Source organism: Antennarius striatus, chromosome 21 (genome assembly GCF_040054535.1).
Source record: "Antennarius striatus isolate MH-2024 chromosome 21, ASM4005453v1, whole genome shotgun sequence".
NCBI classification, from domain to species: Eukaryota; Metazoa; Chordata; class Actinopteri; order Lophiiformes; family Antennariidae; genus Antennarius; species Antennarius striatus.
The window spans coordinates 13267266-13289756 of NC_090796.1; the positions used below are offsets into that span (position 1 = coordinate 13267266).

General features: G+C 40.8%; 1 protein-coding gene across 2 annotated transcripts in view; it reads left to right on the forward strand.

Annotated features, from left to right (window-relative positions):
* thrab (thyroid hormone receptor alpha b) overlaps positions 1-22491 on the forward strand; it is a 108708-nt gene that overhangs the window by 67651 nt on the left and 18566 nt on the right. For both annotated transcript variants that reach the window (XM_068305507.1, XM_068305508.1), the window contains exons 4-5: positions 5826-6219; positions 17826-17887. In XM_068305507.1, the coding sequence (XP_068161608.1) occupies positions 6164-6219; positions 17826-17887 (118 nt within the window). In that variant the 5' untranslated portion in view covers positions 5826-6163. The remainder of the gene's footprint in view (positions 1-5825; positions 6220-17825; positions 17888-22491) is intronic.

The following is a 22491-nucleotide window of genomic DNA, read 5'->3' on the forward strand; positions in this document are numbered from 1 at the left end:
ACCAGATTTATATCTGGGTGTTTTTACCAACAGGTTTGCTTTGCTGCTGAGTCATGTTCTGCCACGCCTAATAAATAGATAGATCTATCCAGTTTATGGTTCTGTCCAATAGCTGATGAGCATTAAACCCCAAAGCAGCCCTCGTACACTTGCATATAAGTTGAACAGTGCATTATTTTTGTCCACGTCTGTGTTTGTTCTTACTCAAATCCACGCGGTCACATTTCAGTGGCAAGACAGATAACATTTCGTCACTTTGCTGGGACCTATTAGCACCTATTAATAATCCCTTTAGAGTAATTAGCCGGGCAGTGCAGCAGCAGAGACGAAGCATGAAACACGATCTCATTGCCTTGACTACTTGTGACCCTAGGATACTAATCCTCCCGCCGCCACCACCTCCATTTCTTCTATGATCAGACTCCTTGCACCACATCAACAACTCAGCTCTGTTCCATTACTTAACCACTAATTGCTTGAGCCACCCTAGGGAGTCGGGAGCACTGACCCCACGTCTGCTGTCATAGTGGGAATTCTGACAGGAGTTCCCCCTCGTGAGCTTAAGCTAAACTTTGCTCACCGCGGTGGAGGATGTATTCACCTCCCTCTCCTCCTGTACCAATCAAGTTCAGGGACACCCAGACAATGTAGAGATTCCGTTTTACATTATTTAGTGTGTTTTATTTATGTACCAGTACTCACCAGCAGCATCAGGTAGGGGTTATCAGAAGTGTTGTGTGGACTGGGTCGCCCCAAGAACAGTTGATGATTCCAGGATTGGTCAAAGATTAAAACATATTCCAAGTGGAAACTGTGGCACTTCACTCTTTGTTCAGCAACAAAGGTGGTGAACTATGGTCAAGTGTCTCATTATTTCAAAACTCAACACCATATAGAACTGCTAGAGAATAAAAGACCCAACATCGATTGATCTGTGTACAATTCTACATTACATGTTGAGGAGCTAACTCTTGATTAGTTGCTTTTTTGTTGGTGGAAGAATTACTGAAAGCAATTACTTACAGCACAGGCAGTGCTCTGTGACCTGTTTTACAGTACCAAATTCATCCAGTTCCTTATTTCTCCACCCTTTCTGAAGAACAGAGGGATATCGATCTCTGTGGCGCAGAAGAAGAGAGCTGGTCATGTTTAATTCATTCAGAGCTTTTCCAGGCATCAACATACACATTCACTAGCTATTCTTTTGATGCATTTTAAAGGCTGCTGTTCAGAGCTTGCAATTAAAGGTGAATACCGCTTGCGGGGAAAACTCAACTTTTTGCAGGCCCAATTAAAATTTGGAAGCTTGTCTTAGAAGGGAAGAGAGTCATGGTGCATGAGGCTGAGCCATGTGAGCTGTAGTGATTGTGTGTAACACTACAAAGGAAATTAAAGAAAGAGAAGAACACACTTATTGAAGTTTAATTTTTCAGGAAATGTCAAACTTTCCATTTGATTATAAGTCAACGGTTCGATTTTTTTTTTTTTGCAGCTCTTTGGACAATTTTTGAACATTAAGGCTTCTTTTTTTGATGTTGATGCAAACTCAAAGTGGTTCCAACAAGTCCTCAATTCAAGCCTTTAATGGTCTACGCTCATTGGTGCTGTCAGATCCTCAGTATCTTCACAGGTGCTCTGAAATAAAAGCGTTTGTTACCTCCTGAAGTTCACAGATGAACACTGCAGTAGTTGACTCTGCTGCTGGAGGGGTTTATGGTAATTTCATTGATGTTTGTGAATTTTCTAAAAGGGTTTGAAGCGTTTAACTCTTTGTCATGCAGACAGTGTAGCTCACATATGAGGTAACACAGATTGAGAAGGACATCCGACACATAGAAAAACACTGATGTTACTTTTCATGGTTGTCACCTCCACCCTGGGCAATACAAGGCAGGCATTCTCTTTTTGCATAGTCTCTGTCAGCTACCCCCTCCTGCTAATTAGGGGTATTAAAATCTATTTAATGCTATCTCTCAAGCAAAAAAGCAGATGTGTTAATAGCACTCAAGCGCTCAAGCGATTAATTTCATGGTCTTCCGTGGACTAAAATGTAAGTGCTGTCATTGAATAGTCTCCTTTTCACTTCTCGACATTTGTTGAAGCAGGAAAAGCATTCATAAATATTAACGTTAACTTTTGCTCTGTTCCATTAAGTGTCCCAGGAAGCCATATCAGTGTGTGAACATGCACAGCACCAAAACCCCTGGAATTGGTTCACCGAAATGGAAACCTAGATCCTAAATTTACCTCACTGTTGACTTACCATTACTTGTCTGCAATCTCTGATAAGTGGGTTTATTTTGCTTTCATTCTAAACGGAACCTAAATCAAGACATTCTTTGACCTTTCATCAACTTTACCTCAAGTCACCCTCCGCAGACGGCTGTACATATTAACTCAATCTCACATGCTTGTTTTCCCTCTGGCTTTCTTCTCCTTATCTCCTCTCACCCTCTTTCTTCAGCTCACTTCTGCTCTGTGCATGACCCAGGCTGCTTGACAGTGTATTTTCATTTCTCGTCCTAATATATATAGGGTATTAATATGAGTATAAAATCCTGGGTGGGAAAGCGAAGGAGTACTTTCAAGGGTACGGCATTCAGGGCCTTATGGCTTGCAGAGAGAGGGATGGTTTACAACTATTTATTAGACTACTTTCACTCTTTTTTCTTTTTTTACCTTGACGATGCGGTATGGGTTTAATGTGTTTAGACTGTATTATTTTTCCATCGCCACAACTTAACTCATGAAAGCGAGCCAACCAGTGCTAGCTAGACGTTCACACCAGAGTGAACAAAAGCTGCTGACGACTCAGCAGGAGTCGAAATAACAAGAACTTGTGGGAATCTAGGCTCATATCCAATGGCTAGGCTAACGAGCTCAGACTCTGAAAAGAAGAAGCTAGTAAGCCTAACTCGCTAAGATCTACTTAACAAGTGAAATATAAAGTTTACAGCTCCTCAGGTCCTCTAAATGCTTTCAAGAAACAATACACAACCATCATGCTGTCAGACTGTACAGTCAGACCTCCAGTTTGTAGCGCAACACATAAGTTAACGGCGCGTCTCTTACGATTGCAGGTCCTGAGAGTTCAGTAAACCGCTCCCGCGGGAAACAACCCACCCAGAGGCCAGAAACGCAGACGCCGTTTAAACACATACATTCACGAGCTGTTTCAGCATCTTTTAAAAATGGAAAAATATGCACAGCGGCTGCAGTTTTAACTTCTGTTTACATTTCTTTACGCAAAAAAAAGTGCGGAGATAAAAATGAAGCTTAGCTCAGCCTACTGCGACCGCACAGTCCGAGTATTTCTAGGTAAAGAAACAATTGAAATTTTAGGGAAATACATACCCTCGGGTCACAAAAGATGCTTTTTCTCACCAATCAAATAAGGTGGGACATGTTTGTTTATTTGCTGAACTGAGCTAATTTCACTCGCTATCAATGAGAGAGAAGACTGTTGATAAAGTCGCCTACATTAGTGGAAGAACTCTGGGTTGATGTCATTACACCATTAAGTTGGTGTTGTGACGGTCAGCCCTGTCTCGTAACAATGAATGCACTGTGTCTGCTGTTCACTGGCAGCCTCTTGTTTGTATGCATGAAAGAGTGTTTGTGGTGATTAAGATTTTTTGATTGTGGTTCTTCATGAAAGCCACGTAATAAACAGATGTAATATCGCCGCAATGGCTTATAGATTGAGATTGGCAATTAGCCGCGGGTGTTAATAATCGCCCTGGGGTTGAGTCTTCTCATCTCAAGTTCTCAGTTAGTCATAAATGAGAAAGTTCTGCTCTTCTTAAACTCATCGAAACACTTAATAGACTTCTCAGTGGGATTTAAGCCAGTGTGCTTTTACACGTATGTAGATTCATTAACTCTGCAGCGACACCAAATGTGGTTCCATTAATCACAAATTCCACCGATTAAAAAAGGCAGCAAGTCACTGCTTTAAGGTCACTGCTCCTATTAATTAATTATTGTCTTTCCGTTAACTTTCTATTCTAAGATACGTGTCGTTTCTCTGGTAAATCAACAGCAGGAATGCAGCTATGGATTTTTATTTTGGCCTCTGCTGACAAAGATAATTACCTGCTGTTCATGGCTGATGGCAATCAGATTAAGCATAATTGTGCCAAAAAGAAAAAGAAATCAGGTTGGGGGTTTTTTTACAAATAAGGGTCAGAAAGTCTGAGATGTAGGGAGCAAATATGAGTTCACTTGTGGCGTCATTCAATAAGGTTTATTATAAGGCTTCAATTAACTCATTACTTTAATTTTTTTTATTATTTTAGTTATTAAATTATCCTTTTATTTTTTTAAAATGTCAATAAAATGTCATTAATTTTAATATCTCATCTAAGAACCCTTCAGTTACCTTGTTTTATCCAATCAAATGATTTCGGTTCAAACAATTTGTCAAATTCTAAAACCTAATGTTGGTGCTACAGGATGTCTGTCATATTATCAGCCTTCAGGTGACTTTGTATAGGCATACAAACACCCATAAATGCAATATCCTGTACATTTATTACCGTCTATAATCCAAATAAAGTCGTCTCCGTCGCCTCTAGATTTTGTCCAGGGGTGTGGTTAAGGCCCGGCTGTTGGGCCACAGCCACAAGTCTGGCAAAAGTAGCCACCCCCGCCCCTCCCTCAGAGAAACGGGCTGCCAACTTAGAGACTTTTAAGACCTTCTTTGTAACTTTATGGAGTGTTTCAGAGCATCGGGGGAAAATGAGATATACACACAAATCTATTACTCTATGATGCAATTTAATCTGGGCAGCTCGTCTGGTAGCAGACCCTGAATAAGAGGGAGTCAACTGTGGAGACACTTTTTGGTGTTACAGTTGTGAAACTGAACATTTATGCATGTGGTTTATTGCATGTAGGATTTGAAGGCTGGTTAATATAAAAAGAAAATTCAATTTCAAGTTAAAAAAGAAAAAAGCAAACAAAAGTTGTTCTTTCTGGAAAACACTGTTTGTTTTCAGTATTTAAAGAAAGTTTATGCCTGTATCTAGGATTAATATTCATTTGTCAATTGGCCGAAAAGTGAGAACTTTGTATTTTTTGACACCATCATCTTCCCGCAAAATGAATCCTGTAGTCATAATAATAAGTTGAGACACTGATATGCCTGCATGGAAAAAGGTTGTTTTCAATGCGGCCTGTAATCTCTCTCTATTAGCAGCAAAAGCAATAATCATATCAGTCATGTTTAAGGACATTCTCATGCTCTGAATCCCACTGCTCAGGATTATAAAGGCATTGAGCCCGGGATTAGTAGAGGAAAGAATAAAGCCTTCCTCGGACAACAGAGGAGGGCGACCTGGGCTAATGACTCAAGACCTGCAGTCACTCATAGAAAAACACACACACACACACACACACACACACACACACACACACACACACACACACACACACACACACACACACACACACACACACACACACACACACACACACACACACACTATCTAGTAACTTTTTTCAGGATGATGGGTGTTACTCAGATCGTCATTATTTTATAATGTGACGTAATAAATGATAAATGTGTGGTATTAAACTTCTGTGGTTGATCAGGGGGGGTGTTTGAGACATTTGAGTTTCAATCAACATGAATCTTGACGGTGGCTTATTTTCTCCACCCTGTAGTCCCAAATTAATAACAAAGTTCCCTATAAAAGAGCAATATTCACTTTGTAAAGATTGGAAGAACAGGAATGTTGACACATTTGCGAGATAGCTGACATCTTTGTGTGAGTTTCCTTTTGAGACAATGACTTTTGATGTCCTCCTTTGTTCTCTTCTAGGCTGGATTCGACTCCACCCTCTGTATCCCTGAGACTGACATCCACCTCCAGCCCCGACCCTTGTGCTCGCCAATTTACCTCAGCAGGACCGCCAACCTCTTCCTCATTTAGCAGTTTCATAGCGACCTGCACCACTCAAAGTTCGCAGGGGGTTGACTCCTTCTGGGGGCCCCTCAACCAACCCGCATCCCCTCAACACTTCCTCCCAAAACCCCAGGGACGGGACCCTGTCATGTTTCACTGACTGTCCCCTCCCAACCGGCGAATGACAAGTGTGCAACCGAGGGTGGGGCTTGCCTCAGTCTCTCATGATTGGCTGCTGGATGGAATTAAGGTGAATGGAACTTGTTCCCAAGGTGCAGGACCCTAACCCACCAGAGGGAGAAGAGAAACGGTGAGTTGGAAATTGTGTTTCTGTGTTTATAGAATTTTCAACTGAGACTGTTTGCTTTTCTTGACTCAAACGTGTCTCTGAAATGAAGTAGGCATGACTTTTTCATGTGCATAATGCTTCGCATGGAGGTTTTCTGAGGACAGGAAATAAGGGATTCTTTATTTTTCAGTCTCCCTTTTATCGTCTAAATCTCTCATATGGTTTTCTTATTTTACTTCTTTTCTTTTTTTTTTTTTCAGACAAGCCAGACAGTATAGCCACTTTTTCCATCTGCCACTCTCCCACTCTCATCTGAATTGTTTTCAGAGAATGAAGCCTATAGCTACATGTGACCCATGTTGAACTCCTGGGGAGCAGAGACAGTCAGATCAGCTCAAACACAAAGCCCCTTCTCATTAATGAAAACATAATATTAGTGGAATGGAGCCGCTGTCATAGTGCTGTTACTAGAGGAAGGGGCCCCTCTCTCTGGAAGAGGGCTTTGGGTAAACCACGGATTTAAGAAAAATTGAGTAAGAGGACGCAATGAAAAGATTTTTGAAAATTGGAGGTTAAATAGAGCCTTCTGCAGCTACCTGAGAGGGGAAATGATTGTTTCTTCTTGACTTCTAGCTCAAGTCAGCCTTCGATGGTTTTCATCTTTCTTTTTGTTCTGTCTTTATCAGTCCTGCAATCAACAGAAAAACGTCCACCATGGACAGTCTTAGCTTTGTTCCCCTTTGGTTCACAGGTTATAAGGTTATAAGCTCAATGAGAACTTGTTGGATCTAAACAAAGAGAGGATGTTGTGTAATGTATGTAATTTAAGGCTAAATCAGAGGGAAAGCTGAAAATGGGACCATGCTGCTCTTCTGTTACAACACAAAATTCCTGTCAAGAACAATTCTACTCTACTTTGGAGGCATTCACTTAAATACTCAAACTGTAGTCATAGGCAGGGTTATTTTTTTAGGCTGTTGGACGTATCTGCCACGTTTAGCTTAGCACACACCTGTATATGTTGGCATACATGTTGTGCTACACAGAAGTTTTTTGGGTTTTTTTTCTAATTCCAATTATAATTAGTGCTGAGTGATAAAGTTATCTTGATGGAGTATCTGTTAAATTGTTTGATGATTACAACGTTAAGCTTTGGACATTTTCCCTCGGTATAGATAGACCTAACAGCCTATCGCTTTGCAGAAATAAACAGCCAGTCAGTGCGTTGCCTGTCTGGCTGTGTTGTCCGTGTCACTGCCCGTCGCCTGCCTTTGTATGGGGCAGGGGTCATGCAGCTCAGAGCAGAGGTAATAAAAGTTTAGCAGGTATTTTACTGGAGTCAGCAGCAACGGCAGCTGTCATCATCCATAGGTGCAGATAAAGGGTCAGTTTGATGAATTCATCTGGCTGCTGCTGAACAAACAGAACTGAGTGGAGAAGTGTGTGACAACTTTAACCTTGAACTTTGTCTCAGCTTGTCATGTTAAACCATATGCTGAAATTTAAAGAAGCACCTGGTGTCTTCAGGTGTGATCAGGCTTTGTCATTTAAAATTTCAAAATCATTAACAAGATTTGAATTTTGAAATCAGAATATTGATTGATGTGGCTGATCTATGGAATTTTTCTCTGTCCTTGTTGCGTTGGACCATCACAATCAAGTGATAATTTCCCTCAGATTAAAATGTTATAGAGTAATCCTTCGTCACTCAGGGTCAACCGTGGGTAATTTAAACGTGTATGAAGCTCCCCCATACTAATTTCAAACCACCTTATATCTGTATTACTTTTTCCCACACTCTTATAGACTTTTTGATGCACTTTTGTGTTTCACGGAAGTGCGCTGTGTTCCGTGAGTCTCAGAACGCAGCGCACTTCCAGGTGCTGTCAGCCAATAGCATGCGCATACGGTATCACGTGACTACCTACTAAAAAATCTGCGATGTAGTGAAGCTGTTTATCTTGAAGCGCGAAAAAGCGAGGGATTACTGTAATTCTCGGGTATGTTTAGAAAAAAGTCATTTAAATCATGTTTTAACGTGATTAAATCATTATTTATTGTTTTTGTTGACCAGAAACAAAGGGATTATAAAAAACCCTTCTGTCCCTATAGGAAATAAGATGCTAGGAGGAGACTGAAGTCAACATTGGCCATTGATGTCGTGTACGAAGTTGGCTCCCGAACAATTGCAAGCAAAATGTTTCCAGCGTGTCTACAGATGAATTTATTTCCAGCTAGTAGACCATAGAAATCAAATTGTTAATCTTTCACATTTATTTTTATACAGTGTGCTATGAAGAGAAAGTGCGTTTGTATTTCTGCGGGGATTGAATCAAGTTGTGAAAAGTATGACGAACCTTTCGCATCCAGAGGTGCGTTACCATGCCTGTACTGTCAGAATAAATTTACGCGATCACAACAATCTGAGTTATTATTATCAGGTGGAGAGACTCGTTGGCTGCTTCCAATTCAGCATCAGATAAATTCCACATGTGCCGCATTAGAAGCTCATGTTAAGAACGTCGATCCGGCGGAGCCTGGATGGATTCCTCGGCTAACATGGACACCTGTCAGAAGATTAACAGCTCTTTCTAGGGGACTGTCGGTGTCGTCATGGTTATGGGCGCCCGTATCCCAGCCTTTCTGCCTCAGTCGACATGTTTGGGTGTGACTGTTCTATGTATCTCTGCTTGTGTTGCAGCACCTGTACTACTCTGCTGGCTGCAGGATTTTGCACAACATGGATAATTAAAAGCAAAGGGAATAAATCTCCTCTGGCATCAGGCTGAAGCAGTTGCTGCTTAGAGGAGATGTTTGTGGTGGACTCGGCATGACAGTGGATTTGATCAAATCTCTGCCCCTCCCTCCTGCGTGTTGTCATAACATTGTTTCGACCTGCTCAGCCAATTTGAAGAACCGGTGATTGTAAGGATACCACGGACAGCACACCCATCGAATGAAGATTTAATGATGCAAGTTCCACATGTTTTAGATAGACATTAGATCCCCAACATGTTTTACATACTACATTTCATAATGCGCAGTCATATATTATGAAGTTTCTTATTACCTAAAGTGAGAAAGTTTGGTGCCATGCCATTGGAGTTCATCTCATTGGGGTGCATAAATTGCCCCACGCTTTAAGATTTAGTTCTAAAGTCTGTATGAAGTTGCAGCTTGTGTCACATATCACTGCAGCTGATGCAAGGCTGCTTGCACTGTGTTGCATTCACAATGGCAAAGACTTACACCACAGTGGCACATGTGGTTTGTTCTTTCTACAAATCTCTGTTGCTGGTATGCTTCAAAGTACGAAACTTTTTCTCCGGGCTGCAGTCCAACTGCAATAAAGTCAATGAATGGAAGTCATTAGAATAGTTTAATTACTCCAGATTCCCTCTTTTAACGCGTGACATGAGAAGGATTATAGATGGGAAATCAGTTCACTTTCTCGCAGAGTAGATTTCACTGCAGGTATGATCAGTTTAACTGTATTCTATCCAGTTGTACAATTATCTGAGTATTATTGCACATGTCATTTTTGCGCTGGAGGGCAAGAGGGAAGCTCTTATTGTGAAAGGGGGGCCAACAGGAAATGGTCGTTTCTCTGATGTGGTAAAAGCAGCGCTGAATAAAACCTTGTCTATAAATGTGTAGAGGCTTATTGTCGTTTAACAAAAGGTCAGCAGCAGAAAAAGTATTTGAATAAACGTATTAATATATCTCTTCTTAAGTTTGTTTTTTTATGGAGAATGCTTTATGGATTCGGGCAGCGCTGTGGTGCAGTGGGTAGCGCTCTCGCCTCAGAGCAAGAAGGTTCCAGGTTCGATTCCTTTCTGTGTAGCGTGTGTTTGTGTGTCTGCGGGGGTTTTCTCCAGGTTCTCCAGCTCCCTCCCGAATCCAAAAACATACGGCTTATGTGAATTGATCAGTGTGAAAGTGACTAGTTGTTTGACTATGTGTGGCCCCACAATAAGCTGGGGTTTCATCTGGGGTGTACCCTGTCTCTACCCATAGCCAGCTGGGATAGACTCCAGCAGACCTGTGATAAATGGCTGTAGACGAGACAATCACAATCGTCTCGTCTTCGAGAAGATGGATGGATAGAGGTTTGATGGATTCGTTTCACTACAACTATAAATTACATATTGGCATACGTTCCACTCTAACATCTTGTTTTCCAACTTAAATATTGCTTTGTTGAAAAAACGGACATCCAACATCAATACTATTATCCGTTACTATGTTTTTAAGAAGGTATTAAAGATTTTGATTAATGGTTTCAATCACATTATTACACTGGATGACGCTGCACCTCAGATTAAATTATAATCAGGTTTATTGTTGTGGATGTTTTGTTATGCCTAGACATGTTAACTTGTCTAAACCTCTGTTTGTCAAGGAAAACAGTCAAATTTGTCTGTGCAAGGAAGACACACAGGAGCAGAGAAACCGGTGCAACTGTCAACCTGCTCTGCATGATTACACATTGGGATAAAAGAGTCACCTTTCCTTAGCCACATGGGTAAAAAAAAACAAAAAAGCTATATCTGCTATAACTTGTTCTGGTGTTGATTACATTCTCCTCCTGCCTTACTATGATAGAAGAGATTCTGTTTTTTCTACCCTTGATCATAGCGACAGGATCATGACGCAGGATTTGAAGGCATTATCAATCTCCCTCACACTACAGATTTTATGACTCTTTACACCAGTGGTTGTGTTTCAGGCGGCATTTTGAAGGTCAGGCTGTGAGACTGGCTGGGTGTCATTTGGCTCTAATAGAATGGGAGTTACTGTATGTACTCGCACTTGTGCCAAATGACGAAGGTGTTTTGTTTAGTCAATGTCAGCTTCATACCGGTTTTGGGTGTGTCAACGCGGTGTGCATTAAGTCATGTGTTCTACATAGCGAGTTTAACTAGCTTGCTGAATGCAGGAACAACAATACTTTCATGGCAATGAATTATTAAACATATGGGGGTTTGGACTGTTTGCAGTCCAACTAGTTTCTCCTGTAATGCAGTAATAGTTTTTTTTATTTTGTTAGACAAACATTATCACCGTCCATAAAGCCGATGAGATGACGGCCATTGTTCCTCCTGCACGTCTGTGTCTGTGACGCTTGACCTTTTTCTGACGGTGCTTTGCTTTCAAATGATTGTGCGGAGTCATGTTGGACTTGAGACTCCCACATCGCCATTTTCAAGTTTCAAGTTTCTACCACCTGAGAAAGGGATGATGAATTCGCTCATTATTTCTGCATTACTGTTCCAGGTTTTGATTCAAATTTTTTACAGCGTGCAGAGCTAATGTTAAATTCAGTCTGCTTGTGGATTTCAATGCCAAATGTTTACTGATTAAAGAGTGTTAGTGCAATTGCCATAAATCATGTTATGCAAATGTGCTGATATGAATTCAGATGGACCCGCTGCAGACGTTTGATAGTTAATCTTCATCCATCAAGTGGCAAGGTCTTTATCCAGAGATTTATAAGCAATAATTGTTTAAATCAAACTTTAGAATGTGTCTGTTTATGTATGCCACGCCAATTTTATCATTAAACCACATTTTTAAGCGCAGTTTTGTATATTAATGTCATTTGGGGCAGCAGTGGCTCAGTGGTAGAGCGCACGGTAGAGCAGGTCGTCCAATGTTCTGAGATCAGCGGTTTGATTCCCGCTCCCGCCCAAAAAACACCCGGATGTGAGCTGACAGTGGGAATTAGTCAGCTCACCTCCGGAGCACTGCCGAGGCGCCCTCGAGTGAGGCGCCCTTGAGCAAGGCGCCGTCCCCCTTCCAAGTTGCTCATTTGGGGCGCACCACAAAGGAGCTGCCCGACACTCTACCTCCTCTGCACACACTCACACCCCCTGTGTGTGTGTGTGTGTGTGTGTGTGTGTGTTTTTGTTCGGGGCCTGTACACATTAACATATGCATGTGATTGGAGTTTGGAGTCTGACTAACTAGAGTGTGTTCTTTATTTCCCTTCGGGGATTATTAAAGTATATTAAATTAAATTAAATTTTAAAAAAATTAAAATAATCAGCCTATTTGTGTTTTTCTTTCTCATCTCTAATAATTTAATTTTCCCTTATTGATCTTTGTCTGTTTATATAAGCTCTTTGTTTTCTTGTGCCTCCACACCCTGAGGAAGGCATGACATGCCTGTGTTGTTTTAATGAGTCTCACCGATTACAGTAATGTCCTTACAACTTTTCAAACGACCTACATCTGGACTTTTCATGTCTTCTTTTGGTCAGAATATTTCCTCCTTTAATTGATTTAACTAATTTAGTTAATTTATTCAGTTGAATTTTTGTTCATTCATAGAGACTTAAATTCAATAAACACTGAACGGCAAGCACATGATTCGATCTCCGTCAGATGTATTTTTAGACAAGATATAAAATAGAATTTACGCAGAATCCACACATTTCTGATGTGCAATAAATGCAGCTAAATACAGGCTAAATGTAGTAATTTAGGCTGTAAAGTCCTTTTTAAACCTCTATAGTAGGATGTAATGAGCTATATATATGTTTGAGGATTTAGCTCTATGTTTATTACTGGTTTATGTGTGGGTTGCTGTACACTTGCAAGGACAGAGGGAGTTGTGTGCTTTCACTCAATGGCAGTCTATATCCCCTTCTAGCTCAGCCTGTAATTTAGGCGACGGCGGGACACATGAGGAAATGAAGTGTCCTCCAGCGCTCGACGGACGTATAGAAGAGAAGAAGCAGCGAGAAACCGGCAGAAGGAACAATAGACTGTACAAAACACAGTGCCTTTACCGAATGCTGCTGGGGGTGTAATTTTATCTAAGGTTCTGTGATGATCTATATGGTCCTGTCTGTTTGTGAGCTTCTTAGTCTCATTTTCTCAGTCTAACATAATTTAAATGGTCCCTTTATTTATATACATTCATCAAAGGGATTGTTTCTTCCTGATTAACTGGGACATTTTTCTGAAAAATATTCATCTTGGTTGTCTGGAGCAAAACTTTAAAATTATGTCAAATATCTTCAGGAAATTTAGCAGACCATATTCTGGAGTGTTGTCCTTTAGTTATCTAGAATTGTGTACAATTTTCATACCTTCTGTTTCCATAGTGAAATTTACCTGCTGGTACCTCCTTTAAGGGAACAAGCGAGGATAATTTTCTGACTGTTTTCTTTCTTTAAAATCTCCACTATCAGGGTTTTTTGTTTTTTTTGTTTTTAATTCTAATTTACTGCTAATCATATGGATTTATACTCGGGTTACCTGACAGCCCCTACCGTGACTTTACTCGACACTCCTTCGTGCCGCTGTCAATCACAGATAGAGTCGCTGGCTGTCCTCCAATCAGGGCTCAGTGGGTGGTACCGCCGCCGCTGACTGGAGAAGAGCGCACGGGAGAGGCAGAGCGCGTTTGAGAGGGTCAGCCGGCTAAAGATAGATTGGTGGAAACATCAATGTGAGACGCTGAGAAACAGATAGTCTGAGTCCATGCATGAGAGCTGTGCAGCAACACGTCAGATACTTCAACTCCTCTGACATGCATATTTTACAGTCCTACACACTGTAAGTCTGCTTTGCTTCCTCTTTTAAACTTGTGTTTGCGTCACCTGTTTGGTTGCAGGTACATTTAGTCGCGCAGGATCCTCATAGATCACGACTCCCAACTGTTGCTGTTACACTTTCATTTGTTGCGCCGTACTTGTGATGATGGAGAAAAAGTACAGTGTTCGTGTTTCTGCGAGGTTGGCTCAGGTTGCCGAGAGGCACAGCGTAAGGGACTTACACTGCATGTTTAGAGGTGTGTTGCAATCTGTATCTCTTCCCAACTTTTTTTTTGGAGTTGGAAATTAAAAAGCGCTCTGTGGTTCGCCTCGGCGGTGCACGGCTTCAAGCCCCGACTTGAAAAAATTTTTAAAAAAAAAATTGCATTCCTTCCAAAAATATTCAATGTTTTTATCCATGAGGCGATGTGTTTGTGTTTGTACACATGACCACCAGCTGGTGACACATTCTGAAACCTGTCCAGACTGACTGCCTGCTTTTTTTCCCTTCTTTTTTTCCTGCATAAGCGCCCAAATCAGATTTCTCTTTAATTTGTGTGTTTAAGCTGTTTGTTTAGTGATTGAAACCACCGTATTAGACGAGAGGTTTATTAGTGGTTAAAATACCACCTCACATTACTAACCAGACGTTGGAACCGGTCTGTGTACATATTGTGACTTTCTGTATTTGTTTTTTTTTTTTTTTCTTTTTGTCTTTTCTTTTCGCTTCTGTAAGCCACTTGGCATCATGTCTCTAAATCTCTCCGCTGAATGCTCCTACAGTAATGAAATTGCTTCTGAGATTCTGCCAGGAGTGCAGCACTTTTTTTTTTTTTTTCCTTTATTTTACCTCCAAAGCTTCTAAAAAATTTTCCCGAATGCTCTTTTGGAATGAGTGAAATCATAATAGAGGGTCAGAACTGAGGGGTTTGTCCTGCGAGGAGAGATGGAAAATCTTTGGAAAAATGAAGTATGTCACTGAGATTCTAGATAAAGCATAGTTGTTGTAGGTGTGATAGTCTTGAATAAGGAACATCTCTTGTATCTCATTTAAACAACATGCCACCACATGGGAGGAGCGAGCTGTCATCGAGCTGACAGTTAAATTGCTGTTGCCTCCAGTAAATTTATCAAGTGATGTTGAAACCAAAATAGGTGGCACTTAAAGCTCCATATTGTCTCTGCGCTACCTTTTTTTTTGAACACATAATGTACGAAAAGAATGAGTAGCTTTGGCGATGTTTCAAAAGTTAAATTACAGTTCGCACCTGGGTAAAGATGAACCTTGCGACCTTTCCTGTTTTTTAATGACAAGAGGTGTCGCTTCTTCGATGAACATCCTCGACTGCTTCCTGGTTTTCGAAGCGAGTGGCGTTGTCTGATCGCCTCCCGCATTCCATTACAGCAGTGGCATTATATAGCGCTTAAATGTTCCACAGATGAGTTTAATGAGACCTAATAAGAAGCTGCAGGTACAACAATCACGGAAAAAGAAGCTTTAATTTAAAAGTCTACTTAAGAGCTTACTGGCTGTTAATGCCTTGTTAAAGTCATGCCTTATGTAGTCGTGAAAAGGCCAAGGGAGCCATCGCTGACGACCTGACAGTATAGAATTAAAGACGAGGTAAAATGTATAGCGCAGGTCAAGTTCAAACACAGCTTAATTACAGCCACGCATGAACCGAGAAGGAAAACATGTTGTTATGTTATCGCAAAAGAAACAAGAGAGGTGAGAAAAGGTTTTCATCATTCGCAGGGGACAAAAGAGTCGCCCTGGGAAACACCTCTTTGTCGGCTCATGCCTCTACATGTGAGCAAATAACAGACTGACAGGGTTCCTGATGTATGAAAATAATAAACCAGGCAGAGGTAAAGAGCACCTCATCACAAATCGGAGTCAGGTCATGTGTGTCGTGCCAAGTAGGGTGGGTTTTTTTTTAACTTAAATATATCTCGGGATTCAAACATAAAAAAGAAAGATTGTCCAATATTTTTTAAAAATCCCTGAATCCCAGTTTCATGCTATATAAAGTGACAAACGTACTATGTGAGTTTTCCCAGCATGCACAGTAGGATAGAGAAGAGTTTTCCTTTCCTTACAGTGAAGAATGCAGACAGACACACACCTAATGTTCAGTGCAAAGTTTCTTGTTTTATTGAACTGTATTTATATAAATTTGTAATGCAAACTCACATTTTCTATATTTACTGCTGCAGGCAGAAAAGTGAGCAATTGGAGATGGGTTTTTTTCCTCATTAACAATCGTAAAATGTAAAATTCTAATTCCTTTTGATAATCTATGAGGCGTAGCTGTATAATTAAGCCCACATAATAACATTATGTAAAGACGCAGGAGGAATAAAACGAGAAACCGGTTTTATCCTGATATTGTACACAAGCTTGGCATTTTTTATATTATCAGTATAAATAAAACTCATACACACTAACGGTGAAAAGTCTGGACGCACCTTCTCATTTAGTGGTTGTCTTGTCGCACTTGCTGGTGACGGTGGAGGCCAGGTCATCTGACGCAGCGCTTCATCGCTCTCCTCCGTGGTCAGATAGCCCTCACATGGCCTGGAGGTGTGTTTGATTCACTATCTGGTTGAAAAATAAATGATGGTCCGACTAAATGCAAACCGGATGGGACAGCGCTTCGCTACAGGATGCTGTAGTAGCAGTGCTGGTTCAGTGTGCCTTCCACCAAAAATCTCAAAGTTGGACCCAAAGCACAGATTTACACTGATCTAATATCCATTCCTTGTGTTTCTTGGCCCAAATAAATCTCTTCTTTTTGTTTCTATTCCTTAGTAGTGGTTTCTCAGCAGCTGTTTGACCATTAAGACCTGATTCCTGTGGTCTTCTCTGAACAGCTTATATAGAGATGCTGCTAGAAGTCTGTGTGTCATTTTTCCGGGCTCTAATGTGAGGTGCTGTTAACTTTTCTGAGGCTGGTGACTAAGAATAATTTATCCTCAGCAGCAGAGGATAAATGGGATCTTAGGATCTTGGATTAAGTAACGATGGCCTGTGGGTTTTTCTTTACTTAGCCGATTAGTCCGTGCCATAAAGTGGATTCTAACAGTTGTCTAAAATATAAAATGTATGCCGTTTTTTAATGTTGTTTTTTTTTGGTTTGCTGCATAATTCCATATATTTTACGTAGTTTTGATGTCTTTATTTTATATCCACAATGTAGAGAGTGATAAAAATAAAGAAAAACCACTAAGTGAGAAGGTGTTTCCAAACTATTGACTCACTGTGTAGATACAGTATATAGATCAGAGGATCTTCAATTTAGACGAGGCAAAATGCCACACACACTAGCAGATAAAAGATTTATGAGACAAAAGGCATAACATCAGACAGAGAAGCAGAGGACGGATCATTTCCTCCCTATAATAAAGAACATACTGTAATGTAAATCCATCATAAAGTGAATGTGACATATCGGCTTGTCTAGTGCATCCAGAGAGTGAGACCTTTCTTTTTTTTTCCCCTGACATTGCTAATGGAGTCCTGCTCCTGGAGCTGCTACTAAAGGGCCCTGGTGTTACAGCTCAACACACATGTAACACATGACACTCACAATAATCACTCCTATACTATCTTTTCAAAAATGTCCTTAACCCCCGTGTGCTTCCTCCTTCACCTCATCCGGCTCCCATTCATGCTCTACATGCCTCTCGCATGTGTCCTTACTGCTGCAGGTGCATATCTGAATGTTAAGTGTTGTGTGTTCTAACTTCATCCTAGACTCCCATCTACACATGATCTTTACATTAGAGCCATTTCCCGGATGCATTACCAGGAAAATTGCATCTGACACTCGCACTAAGTGTTGGATCGCATTCTCGTTAGCGTTATTCTTGAGCTAATGGATTAATAACACGATACGAACACTTTAAGGGAAGCAGTGCTGCTCTGTGGGGTCGACTTGTTTGTTCTTGTCTGCAGCTGTTTGATGGGTTGATGTGATACGTCTACTTAAACGAACGTGTGGGGTATTTACAGAATATATGCTTACGTGCCTTCTCTTTTTTTCTTCTCTCCTCTTTTTTGTCGTTCTCGTTCTCTGCCAGGTGGCTCAATGGCCCGAAGAGGAAGAGGAAGAACAGCCAATGTTCGGTGAAGAGTATGACTGGTGAGTAACTAATGGGAAAGGACGTGATCTGAAATTTTCCATTGAAGTAGTGATTTTGATCCATCATAGTTTCCTTTCATATGTTTATTATGCTAATAAATTTGTACGCTGTTGGAAACTTGCAACAATATTGACCCTGAAAACCGGTGTTGGCCTACTTTTCTCTAGACAGAAAATGCATCAGGAATAAGCCAATCGATAAAGACAAATGACGTGAGGCAAATGGCCTGAAGGGAAAATGGCATTTGTATCAGTGAAATCTAAATATCAATAGAATATCCACCCACTGGTGGGTGATGTTTTGTGGACTCTCTGGAGTGGCAGCGAGGAAACAAACCCACACCTGTCTCTTCAAAAACCCACTCCTCCTTCAGAAGGAAAAAGCTTTTCAGTTCCTTTTTTAAAAATCACTTTCCAGCATTTTTGTTGAGCTGGGGGGTTTTTTTGGGTTTTTTTTGTTTTGTTTTGTTTTTAGAAAAACAAAAATTGTACCTGTCAGTCTCACGGCGGTGAATCCAGTCAATTGACTGACTCCGTGGAAGCTTATGGTACATTATTCATCACTGCCTTATGCACATAAAGCTTTTGATTTGTCAGCTCCAAAGAGAAAATATAAAACATTTTGGCAACTGTCATCAATAAACGAAAGCCATCTGCTCATTTTTCTTTCTTGTCAGACTTAGCATTCTGTCTGAGTGACAGCTCAAAATCCCCTAAGCTTAAAGGAGTATGTATGAAACAGGGAGGAGTGAGATATTGAATGCGATTGGGTGGGAGGAATACAAACATAAAATCTAAGTCTACAGGAGAGTTGATTTGCCATTTATAAAATTCCTTTCGGGCCACTCGGTTTTATGTTTTTCCCTTCCAACTCTCTTCCTGTCTGCTTTGCTCTATCATGGCTGGAATCTTGTATTCTATTCAATTTGGCCTATTTTATTTAGAATGGTCTGATAACGCATCTGCCTGAAGGGCATCCACAGTGATGATGTCACTATTTTCCTGCGAGGGAGTGACCAGACAAGAGAGTAAAATAAATCATTTATAAACGTAATAATTACTTGTTGGCACTTCCCCCATTGAAGTCCAGACACTGGTGGCGGTGGCTGATGACTCTGCGGATTCTTTTATGAGTTTATAGAGTAAAATACAAAATGAAATGAGGCTAGAAGACTACAGATACATATTAAATAAGAATTTAAAAAAACTGTAATGACTGGAGTGTTTTTATTTTTATTTTTTAAATGTGTAATGACTTTTATTTCAGGATTTCAAAGTAAAAAGAAAGCGATTATGCGGAATGTGACCTTGTTTTTCTGGAAGCAGACAGAGACGGAAACGTGTCCTGACTCTTCACTTCTGAGCGTTTTAGGGTCTTCTGACTCATTGTTTTGGTTTTACAGCTGACGCGTGTTTTCTTTCAGTTTCACAGCTCTCATCAATCTTCTTTCGAGGCACGCAGCTGTTTCAGCAAAAGAACACTAAGAAGGTCACTCCACCACATGGCATACAGACAAAATTCGCAAAGTGGTTGACTTAGCGGAGCCTTTTGCGGCTTGTGGAGATATTTCCTTTAGCTGTTGGAGAACGGTGACATATATAAAAATGGATGACAAGTTTCCACTTCCCCTGCTGCGCAACAGTCAAGACAAAACACGATGGTGACGTCGAGTGGCGCCAGAGTCACAATCAGTCCTCAGCTGTCAATCGTGGCGTTTCATCGCCTTCGCATAGCATCAGATAATGTCAAATTATTTGAAAAATGAACACATAAACAAACTTCAGTGTGAGAAAAATTTGCAGAAGTGACAAGCAGACTAAATTTGATGGGCACTTTTTAGTTTGGCTCATGTCCCATCTACAAATAGGATAATTATATGATTTATAGTGCAGCCAGGAGGTGTTTGAGAGGTTTTTGTTTAACTTGCGATGGCCATCTTTAATATGTCTGGTGGTGATAGAACTCAAATGAGAGTGAATAATGCGGTAAAAACGGTTCACTACTCAGAAACATAACCTGAGCAACTTTTTGACAGATATTCACGTCGATAATCATTGTTTCAGTGCCAGCAGTGTCCTCAGCGTGTCAACCCTTCACATCTCTGAGCCTTCTATAGAAGGATCCTTTCGCGGACTTGAGTCATATCCCCCGATCAATACGCTTTGATAAAATAAATTAGAAGATGTCACGTTGTGGAACCAGTTAGGATGAAATATTTATTTCGCATCAGTCTCTCTGAGAAATCTCCTGTTCTTCTGTGGGTTTTGCTGGTGGATCTATTGTGGGATTGGTTATGGGAGGTGCGGGCAGCCGGAGCTGGAGAGCTGCATGAGTATTGATTTTTGGCTTGGCTTGCAAACACCGTCACTGCAGGCTGGCTCAGGGATCCGGCTGCTGCTGTTTGCCTTGCCAACACACTGGAGCTGACATTTCTCCTATATGATTGTTCTCTGATATCCTTGTTATTTTTCCATTGGCCTGTTTCTCTACGCTCCACCTATTTTGTTTTTGTTTTGTTTTTTAACTTCTTGCACCCTCCTTTGTTTAGTTTGTATTCTTTTCTCTCTTAGCGGTTCAATTTCATTCTTTTCACTACTTTCTATTAGGAAATGCCCTTCCACATAAGTTTCCAATTGTCTTCTGTTCCCTCTGACTTTATAATTGATTCCAAATGCATTTTTCTTATCAACGGAAAAAGAGCTGGAGCTCTTCAAAATCATATAAAAAAAACCCCACAATTTGGCCCTAATGTCACCCGTTGCCCCTCTGCTCTCGTCTGTCCGTCTTTTTCTTTCCTTCCCTCCATCCTCTTCACGCCCTCCCCCATCTAAAATCTGTAACAAAGCCAAAATGCAGAGCCCAACTGACACTGCCACTCACAGCTTTCACCACGCCTTAACACACACACATACTGTACACACACACACATACATACCCTCATATGAGTGTCATGTGATCATCATAGATATATACAGATTGCAAAGATGTGCCAACGGGTGTGTGTGTGTGTGTGTGTGTGTGTGTGTGTGTGTGTGTGTGTGTGTGTGTGTGTGTGTGTGTGTGTGTGTGTGTGTGTGTGTGTGTGTGTGTGTGTGTGTGTGTGTGTGTGTGTGTGTGTGTGTGTGTGTGTGTGTGTGTGTAAACTCAAACAACCACATTTGTGCAGTTGTGACTTGCAGCGTTCCGTCTCCTCCCCTCTCAAATTCTGAGCTATAGATTGTTGGAGGAAAAAAAAAAAAAGGTTTGAAATGCTGTTTCCTGTGTCTCTGCGCTCCCTCCCTCGCTCTCACTCTGTCCTGAGGAAAGGGAACAAAGTGTCCTGTTCCTTATTTGAATACAGAAGAAAAGCTGCAGAGAGGAAGACAAGTACAGAGAGAAAGAAATTGGCTACTCAACGCTAAATTTAGAAAGGTGAAGCGAATGCAACCTACATTTCATATAAATGGAACAAATTCTATTTTGGTAAAGTTGAATCATAGTAATAAAATCAAATCTTTAATGTTAGCACCACATTGATTTTAGGGATTTCTAGTCATGTAATTGAAGATGAGTTAAAAATGAAGCCTTACCATTTTACAACTACACTAAATGCAGTAGTTGTCCAATCTATAATGCTTGGCCAATCAATTGGAAAGTAATGCGATACGGTTGTTCTCTCAAAGAGGACAAACAGTTGTAGTGGTACCTCCATCCAGAGACGGAGACATTGTCTGAGGGTGGTGGAAATACCCTAAAATTCTTAGAAGTAGTGCTTTTGCTCTATCTGACCACAATAAGCAGTGTGCATCCCTCAGGCTTGATAAATGGGCTGAGAACATCTTCATCCTCTTGCATTGCTGCATTTCTGGAAGATTACCTCCGCCAACAATCCATCAGGTGGATGACAAGAAAACAGTCTGTCCTGCTTGAAACGCCTGCAAGATGTGATCAGTTGGGGATTCTGTAGCTCTTCTGCGGGATGTTGCCGTATTGTCACTACAACTCTGGGCTAAATGTCTTTATGTTAATGTTCAGGAATCATGAGGGCCAAGACAAGAAACAACCGGTTTATCCGAAAGTTGAGAAAGAGGTGGAGTTCAGACTTCTCTGACAGGTTATTTTATACAACTTAACCACGAAGCAATTCAATTTTTAAATTGTTTTTCATTTTCTTGGACAATTATCCAAAAAGCACCAAAACCACAATCATCACTGCTGTCAACTTCAATGTGACTTAACAAGCTGTTGTAACACTCTGAAGTGGGCTAGCAGTTACTCATAGAAGTTACCACACATCATGTTCATATGGCGTCTTTCAATTCAGTAACATAACACATGGCTGGCAGCCAAAGGGTTCATGGTTTATACTGACTATAATTTAAATGAGTGTTTTACACAAACATTCTCACATGGTTACACACAAGGCAGTGGCTGTTATCTAATGAACTTGTTTGTTTTTGCTGTGAAAGTTGTGTAGAAATTGATGAGCCTGGACTCGTCAGAGCCCTAGTGGTCATTCAAGGAACTGCAGTTTTGGGGGCTTCGCACGTTGGCTTAATTCTTCGACTGCTGCAGTGATGAGGTGCAGCAGTGATGAGTAGGCGTGGTGTGTTGGCGTGATGGA